The sequence below is a fragment of the Coregonus lavaretus genome (genome assembly GCF_964263955.1).
Source record: "Coregonus lavaretus genome assembly, chromosome: 8".
Classification (NCBI taxonomy): domain Eukaryota; kingdom Metazoa; phylum Chordata; class Actinopteri; order Salmoniformes; family Salmonidae; genus Coregonus; species Coregonus lavaretus.
The window spans coordinates 11,166,558-11,175,451 of NC_139995.1; the positions used below are offsets into that span (position 1 = coordinate 11,166,558).

An 8,894-nucleotide genomic window follows, 5' to 3' on the forward strand; every position below is an offset into this window, starting at 1 on the left:
GCTACGGGTCGGTAGTCATTTAGGCAGGTTATCTTAGTGTCCTTGGGCACGGGGACTATGGTGGTCTGCTTGAAACAGTTATCCAGGCTGAGATACCAGTAGCTTCTGAATAATGTATGCCACTCAACACCAAAGCAAATGGTAAGAAAAGATATGAGGTGGCATGATGAATGGCAGGGGAGGCTATCCCTCATCCTGGAGATCTACTGGGTGTGCAGGCTTTGCTCCAGCCCTGCTGAAACACAACCCTAAAATATATGTTTAAGAGCATACTCAATAGCCATACACCAACAAAGCTCATTTCAAACCTTTTCATTGTCAAAAAAGTTAAAGGGGAAATGAAGTTGCACTTTGTGATAGTTTGAAAGTTAAATAAAAGCTAAAAAATAACATTTTATTAGACAACTTTTATTCTTGTTTAATTCAACCTGTCATACAGACAAGTTGTATCAACCTCTTTCATGAGGACCATTGAGCAATTGGTGAGATTTGTCCATAGGTTTGCACTGTCACCCTTTGTCTCAGACACATCCTTTGCCAGCAGTAATTTGCTCCTCTCTTGGTGTTAATTAAATGCAAAAAATAAATAAGTAATTATAAAACCTACATTTTCAGGGACAGTATAATGAATATTTGCCTTCTTTTATACCGTTCCAATAAAATGAATGAATAAAATACCAGCCTAGTTATTTCATTTACAAAACGGCGCGCACAAGCACAAGATACGATGAACAATAAGGCAAATAAGCAATACATACCAAATACATGCAGGAAAGTTTTTATACACATATGAAAGACATTATACAAGTTTGATACAATCCATCTTTGACTGGACATTGACAGCCATGGCAGTGAGCTTGACTCAACATCAGCTTCAGTTTGTCTGTCACACTTGCAGGGTATACATGCATGTTTGATTGTACAAACCCACAAGTCACAAACTTTTCCCTCGTTCAGATATTTTAACCGATTTAGGGTGAACTAAACACAACTGACAAGGCTGAGGATGGTAAAAGGCAAATCTGTACATCGGCTCTGGAAAAAAAGTGTGGATTTGCCCTTCAGTTCTCTGACCCAGTTCATAATGTTAGGTGCAATTGTAATTGCGTATTATGTAGAATTTTCCTCCATTTCCTCAGTGTAACTTCAGCGAGGAATTAAAAAAGGCCTTGAGTGTCAGAGGGGCCTCTCACTGGTACTGTCTGTAGTCTCCTCCATAGGAGGGGGCAGGCATGGGGGCTGGCTCCTCAGCAAACTGGGGACCTATAGAAAGAAGGGAAGAGGTGAGAGATGAGATTAGGGATAATACATTCAAAAGACAACTGGGCAGTAAGCAGTCATTTGCGCTCCCTATAACCCTTCATTGTAGCCCTGTAAATCAACTACAGCATAAGACAGCATTGCTCAGAGAGGCACACTGACCAGTTGGGAACTGTGACGAAGCAAATCTAGTGAGCAGGATTCCAGCGCCCTCTATCAATGCCAGTAGTATACCTCCCATTGCTGCAGAGCCTACCATGGCCACTGGTCCATCTGAGGACAACAATAAAGGAATCAGTACAACAGAGACTAGTCTTTACAGTACACCAATAAACAAAAAATATAACATCTACATTGAACAAACACTGAGTCTATGTGAATGCTCTGAAGCCCAAGTTGTGTTTTAAGCATGCGGATATACATAACTGTGTTCAACAAGGAACCAATGGTGAACTTTGTGCAAAAGTTATTGTAAGATATCTGTATAAAGGGACATTTTGTTGTGTGAGTATGTGGGTGAAAGTGCGACAGAAAAACAGTGCGAGGGCCCCTTCTTCACAGCAATGTTCGTCTTAAAATGGGAATTCTTAAACTATCACTCACTTCTTGCTGCGAGGATGGCTCCAGTCATGGCCCCGCTTGTGATGGAGTTCCAGGGGTCCTCTTTCCCCCGTACCTTTACCAACCCACAGTCAATCATGGAGAAGAGGCCACCCCATACTGCAAAGCTACCTACAATACAACATCATCCACATGGTTTCAGACAGCGCAAGCAACAACGACTTGCAGTCTAAGAACAAAATAAGAACCAAATAAGCTTGAACTTGAATTTGACGTGCACTTACCCCCCAACTGCGGGGCCCTGGTCTTGATGGCTGTCATGCTACCTTTCAATCTGTGGCTCATCCCCTGAGAACAAAAAGAAGACGGCATCAAAACTCCTCATTCTTCTAAGCACAACCCATTCAGCACAGTGCAACATTCAGTCAAACAGGGCTTTAATTGATGGGCAATTTCATAAATTCAACTTTAACTTAACTGTTCCTTCATATCCCATAGGCTATATCGAACATAGCTGTCAATTTACACTGAAGAAAAATATATAACGCATCTTGCAACAATTTCTACGATTTTACTGAGTTACAATTCATATAAGGAAATCAGTCAATTGAAATAAATTCATTAGGCTTTTTTTTTTTTTTGTCCCCAGCACAAGGTGCACCTGTGTAATTATCATGCTGTTTAATCAGTTTCTTGATATGCCACACCTGTCAGGTGGATGGATTATCTTATTAAATGAGAAATGCTCACTAACCGGGATGTAAACACAGTTGTGAACATTTCAGAGAAATACGCTTTTTGTTCACATGGAACATTTCTGGGATCTTTTATTTCAGCTCATATTTCAACAATTTATGTTGCGTTTATATTTTTGTTCAGTGTAATATTTCACATGGGTGAATTTATTTGCATGGCTGAACTTACTGCAGGTGAATTTCTAAAGCCCTTGACCGCCTGGAAGATCCCTCCTCCAATGGCCCCCATGGTGAAAGCACCCCCACAGTCGTCCACGATTCTCCACGGACTGCAAAAACACAGTGTTTTCAATAAACACACATATGCAGATAAGCACACAGGTCTTTACCAGTTTGCTTCAGGGTCATAGGTGCATTTAAATGCATGATACATAGCTAGCTAGTGTAAAGTAGTCTGAAGGCTCATGTCAACAGGCTATTCAAAGTGTGTGATTGCCACCGAGTAATGTTAGATAATGGTAGGCTAGTGTTGCACTGTATACCAGTACCACGGAAATATCACGGTACCAAAACGTCATGATACTTATGATACCAACATTTTAGAATACCGTAGTACCGTTTCATATGATACTACCATGTTTCAGCCCTACCGATCTAAAGATCCAGCTGTTGCCTGTTATAAATTTTTTATAAAGTCAGTTACATTTGTTAAAGTCTCTTGTATGTGTCATTCCAATAATGTCCACTTCACTTTCATGCGCAGCTCACGTGGCAGCTGAGATCAGCCAGCCTCATCCCCTACCAGCCTTCACTCAAAGCTTCTCTCTGTCCACTCTTCCTGCGCATCTATTCCTCCATCAGTTTTTTTAAACACAATTTTGCTGGCAAGCAGGGATGCAGACCCTGATGTGTCTTGTTGTTACATTTCTAGATTTGATACATTGGAGCAGAGCACATAGCGAGCAAAGTTGATACATTGTATCGTTTAAATCGCATGTTATAACCAAGAGCACAGGCCAGTCTGAGTAGGCTTTGCAATTGCAAGTTCGCTGTCACGCTGCCTCTGAGTGAAAGAGGAAAAATGGAGCACAGCTTAGCAACAGGCATGCGTGCAGCTTTACAGTAAAGAAAACGGCATGTCTCTAGCCCAAATGGTTAAAGAAAAAGTTTACCCATATTACAAGAGCTACCTTTTTTCCTTCCTGTGCAATTTCGCATGCATTTTATATAATTTTGCAGTCTGTGATTTAAACGAATCCCCCGTCGCTAATTATTGGTTTGATAAACAACGTTGAGGTAACTAACAACCTGCTACCTTGACAGTAGATCTAGGCAAATTTGATTGGCACAGGAAGAAAGGTACAGCCTAATGTTAGCGTAATATATATTATATCTTTCTGGTGCTCCTTAAATTCAGTTTGGTGCGTAATTTTTTTAAAGTTGGAAGCAGTGTGTGTATGTTTGTGGGAGAGAGAGTGGTTTGTGTGTTTATGAGAGAGAGGGAGACAGAGTGGCTAAATCCCAAATCACCCTCTTCCCTTCCCCTCTGCCCTCCATTTGCACACGCCTCTGTCATTTGCACATGCCCCAAAGCTGAGGGAGTGAAAGTTATCGAGGGTGTAGGGGCTAATTGGCCCCTCCGGTAGGCATTTCGACTGAGCCTGCAACGCTGCCGGCTTCATAGCGAAGTGGAATCCCATAAGGCACTGTGTTATTTTTTTGTTTGCGCAATTTCACACAAAACAATGGAGAGGCGTGCCTAATTATATATACATGCATTTGTTTATGTCTGATGTCAAGACTTGACACATGTAAAAGATGTTTAACAAATTAAATGTTTAACTGTTACTGAGGTTTATATTTTGTAAAACGACGGGGGAATTTGTTCATTTGAATGCTTGTTTTATTATTTAAATGGATTTATTGATCTCCTCACCACTCTCTGGAAGTCACCCACGGTTTCGTCAGCAACACGTGACTTCAGAGGGCCCTCCGACCGAGTTGGTAGGGGCGAGGCGGTGGTACCACCAAGTATGTGAGGGAGGGAGAGTGTGTGCATTAACTGAAGAGTAAAGAAGGTTTCATGCAGTGTTTTCCCCTTACTGTCACAAGGACATACAATTAATTACGCATGTATATTCCTTCCCCAATACATGTCAGACATGCTTTTAAGTTATGTACCCAGTAGGTCCCTCTGGTACTGGCCTTTTAACTATCCCAAAGCCCAAGAGGCATGGAGAGGCAGCCTTTAGTTATTATGCCCCCAACCTCTGGAATAGCCAAAACCGTGGACATATTTAAAAGTGATCTTAAAACCTATTTTTAGATTTGCTTTTCCTTAGGGTGCTTTTTAGTTTTTGTCATTCTTTAGTTGTTTTTTTTTTAATCTTATGTTGTGCAGTAAATATTTCAGCTTTTATTTTCATTTTGATTTCTCCAGTAAAGCACAGTGCCCCCTACATGGTATCGCGATACTTGGCCTGATATCGTGACAACACTAGTAGGCTTGTTACCTAGCTAACTTGCTACTGTAGCAGCTTGAAAGGTAGCTTGTCACACAGCACATTATCTTACCAACTATAGCCCTTGCAATTGCTAGCATATAACGTTAGCGAGTGGACTAACGTTAGTTATCATTAACTTACTATCGGTGTCTGTTAAGTACTTCATATATAGGCTTTCTTATGTTGAGGGAGCATGGAGAAGTTACATCATGCATTGTAAATTGATTGAGCAACCGGCACAACCACTAGCTAGCAGCAGGGCTAGCTACATGGGAACATGGGCATTAGCTAGTTACAAAGCAAATGTGGGAATTATTCAGACTAACTTGTGGTGAATAATGTGTATCACACAACGTACACGTGAAATTATAGCTAAGCATTTAACGTTTGACATATCAAATCATCCACATCAAACAACAGCGTCTGAACGCTCAACAAGGTCACTGAAGTGGGCTACCAACTCCGCTAGCTAGCATCGGACATTAGCTTAGCTGAACATCTTCGTAGTCGGACGGTTTAGGGGTTTAACATATTCGTTTGGATTAACAATATATTTAATGTATATTGTTTCAGGTTATATCGCTATGCTGTTACGACACCAGCAACAGTGTGTTGCAATTTAGTTCACTAGCTGCTTACACTCACCATGGCTCCCGTGCGTATTCCTCCATTTTGTTCTTTCACTGTTCCCTTCTGACGTAACTGCCGCGTTCAAAACAACTGGAAACTCGGTCATCTCTGACTTCAATGCATTCAATGCTTGGTTCAGAACAACTTGGAACTGGGAAATCGCCGACTTCAGGCGTTAAATACAACTGGGAAAAATCCCAATCGGAATTCCATGTCAGGAGCTCGGGCCTCTTTCTAGAGCTCTGACTTTCCAACCTGAAGATCACTGTCATGATTTGACCTTGTTTATTTTTTTTTACAGAGTTCCCACTTGTCATGAAAGCACCAAACAACTGGAGGAAGAGGAGGTCACAAAATAAATAAAACCACAACTGTTATTTTATTTGTGCATTCATTGATCTTTATTAGGGGTTCACAGCAAAGACTTAGGTTAGTTAAATCCCTTGTAATTCCACTTCACAATGGCTTATCAGCATGAAACTTTTTAGGATAATCAAAGACATTACCATGATGAACCATGTTAAGTTTGAAATAATAAGAAACTATTAACAATTCACTTTTTTGACTATGTAACGCTAATGCTTAAAATATCTATACAATTTATTATTCTCATGGACTAAAAGTCAGATTCACTCCAAATTTGGTCTTTGGACTCATCACAATAGTCACTAAAGAGTTTGAGAAATAAAGATGTATTCAAAGATGGCCACACTATACCAGTAGATGCATATTAGCACACACGCTAAAATGCAAAAAAAGACACAAAAAAAAGACTTACAAAATGTTCTTCTCATGAACCATAGGATCAAATTACGCTGAACTTTGTTTGAGAAAAGCTAAGGGATTGGTCACTGTAAATCCACTCCACTTGAAACTTGTCATCGCTATTACATTTTACATTTTCGTCATTTAGCAGACGCTCTTATCCAGAGCGACTTACAAATTGGACCATGGACTTCCCTAAGGTGAACCACACTGTTAGAGGGATTCCAATACTGATGTCTGCTAAAAGGATAGCCCAACCCACAATGTATTTATGCACTTCTGTAGATCACTTGCTTTGACCCAAATGATAAAAGATCCCACCAGGGTATGTGAAACAGTGCAAAGTAACGATTATCTTAATATTGGTGTCTGAGAAATCCAAAATATCGCATAGTGGAGTAATGGTACATGGAATCAGTGATCATTTTATTAAATTTTGCACAAGGAGGGTTATTAAAGATATATTTATGTGTCACAAAACTGTTAAACTGTTTTTACTGTATATAAACGATATGAAAGATGCTTATTATTGCCATCTTTTCCTTTATGCGGATGACTCTACACTTCTGTTGTCTCACAAAAGTAAAACTATGTTGGAGAGCATACTTAGCACAGAGTTTACCAACATTAGCAAATGGCTTGGAGATAATAAGCTATCTCTGCACTTACGTAAAACGGAGGCAATTATTTTTGTATCCAGACCTAAATTGAGTAGGTCCTCTGAAATCAGAGTGGAGTCAGGGGGTGAGGTGCTGACTACAAAAACCTCTGTTAGCTACCTGGGATGCATCCTTGATGGAAGCTTGGGAGTTGTGAGCATGGCCACTAAAGTGCTAGGGAAGGTTAATGCCAGGACTACATTGTTGGCTAAAAAGTCCAAGCTGCTTGATAAGGACTTAATGAAAGTGCTAGCCACTGCCCTCATTCAATGCCATTTTGACTGCGCTAGTACTTCCTGGTTTGGGGGCTTATCTAAGCTTATGAAGGGGAAGCTCCAGATAGCCCAGAATAAGCTGATCAGGATAGTATTCAAGGTGAGTCCACGTACTCACATAGGCAGGAGCTGCTTTCAGGAACTCAACTGGCTGCATGTTGAGGCTAGGGTGTCCCAGATTAGACTGGGTTTGGTTTACAGGAGTATTTATGGTTCTGCATCCAGATATCTAACTGATTACTTTCCCTGTGTTAGGGATGCACACAATCACAGCACCAGATCAGGTGTTGCTAATGTGTGCTTATCCAGGTTCAGGAGTAATGCTGGGAAAGGTACTTTCTTGTATACTAGAGCCTCAGAGTGGAATGAGTTGCCTCTGCTAATAAAAACGACGTCCTCTCTGGGCAGCTTTAAAAAATAAAGTAAAAAACTGTTTGATGTCTTCTGTGCCCATATGAATTACCTCTATGATGTAACTGCAATGATGAGATAGATGTTCTTCTTCTTTGTTTTTTGTTTTATTATCTCATTGTTATACTGTGTTCAACCGTGTTCCATCTTGCCTAGCCATCTTGTTTCAAGAGGACCACAATGGAAATAAGTCCCAGACTTTATTGTGTGTTATCCTCAATGATTTTACTAATGTGCATGTATGGCTTTTCAAGTTTTTCAAGTTGTATGTTTTTCTATTTTTTATGGTTGAATTATTAAACTAAACTAAAACTGAATTTGGTATTTATATCAACAAGAAAAAAACAAGGAAACTATTAACTAATTCTTTGCATATGTGACGCTAATGCTCCAAATCATCTGCATTCGTCTAATCCTCATGAACCATTCGTCAGCTTCACTCCAGATTTTGTATTTAGACTCTGGATTGCACATAAAGGAAGATAGTTCCTACATGATAGAGTTCTTGCTTGGTTATTCAGTTGATCTTGTGTCCTTTCTGTCATCCTGTGAACCCCATTCATTGCTGCTCACAGCTATATTTATTTTTATATTGTTTTATCTTCATGGATAACTTGTCATTAAAATAGAAATAAGCCAAGGAAAATCTCTGGGCCCTATGTTTACCAGCTAGCTCTCCAAATACTTTTTGGTTAAAGGCTCTCCAAATACCAAACTCTTTCTTTATTCACTAATTTCAATTACTGGGGCCAGAGTTTTTCCTGACCACGTGACCTTACCAGAAACCCCCCCCCCCCCCCCCCCCCATTCCCTCTCTCCATCAGACCAGTGTTCATGGGGAGAGCTAGACAGACCACTGGCCCACTTCCCATTATTAGGAACAAGAAAGGAATGAATCACGGTGCAAGTCTTCATTGAGAAATGACCAAATATAGGCATTTTGTGGATACAGAGGTTTAGGCTGGGCAGTTGAGACGTAAACTGGCCTGTCGCTATCCCTCTCAACCCCCAGTGTCAGATGTTGTCAAAACATGATAACACATATTCCCTACTAGTAGTAGACAGTTAAGTCCCCTCTCTTTTGTTGGTTGCGTGAAGGGTATGATCTTGCAGGAGTGAATCTGTCGGAAACAA

General features: G+C 40.4%; 1 protein-coding gene across 1 annotated transcript; it reads right to left on the reverse strand.

The window, feature by feature from the left end:
• Nucleotides 1-762: 762 nt before the first annotated feature.
• On the reverse strand, nt 763-5,741 carry LOC311134126 (mitochondrial import inner membrane translocase subunit Tim17-A). Its single transcript, XM_084167711.1, has 6 exons — nt 5,666-5,741; nt 2,746-2,845; nt 2,106-2,169; nt 1,864-1,992; nt 1,423-1,533; nt 763-1,263 (listed from the first exon to the last, which is right to left on the reverse strand). The coding sequence occupies exons 1-6, from the start codon at nt 5,689-5,691 to the stop codon at nt 1,190-1,192; spliced, it is 504 nt and encodes a 167-aa protein (XP_084023837.1). The 5' UTR covers nt 5,692-5,741; the 3' UTR covers nt 763-1,189.
• Between the last annotated feature and the right edge of the window lie 3,153 nt (nt 5,742-8,894).

Excerpts from the sequence above, each read along its gene's own strand:
- LOC311134126 (XM_084167711.1), bottom strand. The coding sequence starts at position 5,691 with ATGGAGGAATACGCACGGGAGCCATG. Across the intron at positions 1,993-2,105 it reads CAGGGCCCCGCAGTTGGGGG|GTAGCTTTGCAGTATGGGGT; the intron begins GTAAGTGCACGT and ends GTTGTATTGTAG. Across the intron at positions 1,534-1,863 it reads AGCCATCCTCGCAGCAAGAA|ATGGACCAGTGGCCATGGTA; the intron begins GTGAGTGATAGT and ends TGTTGTCCTCAG.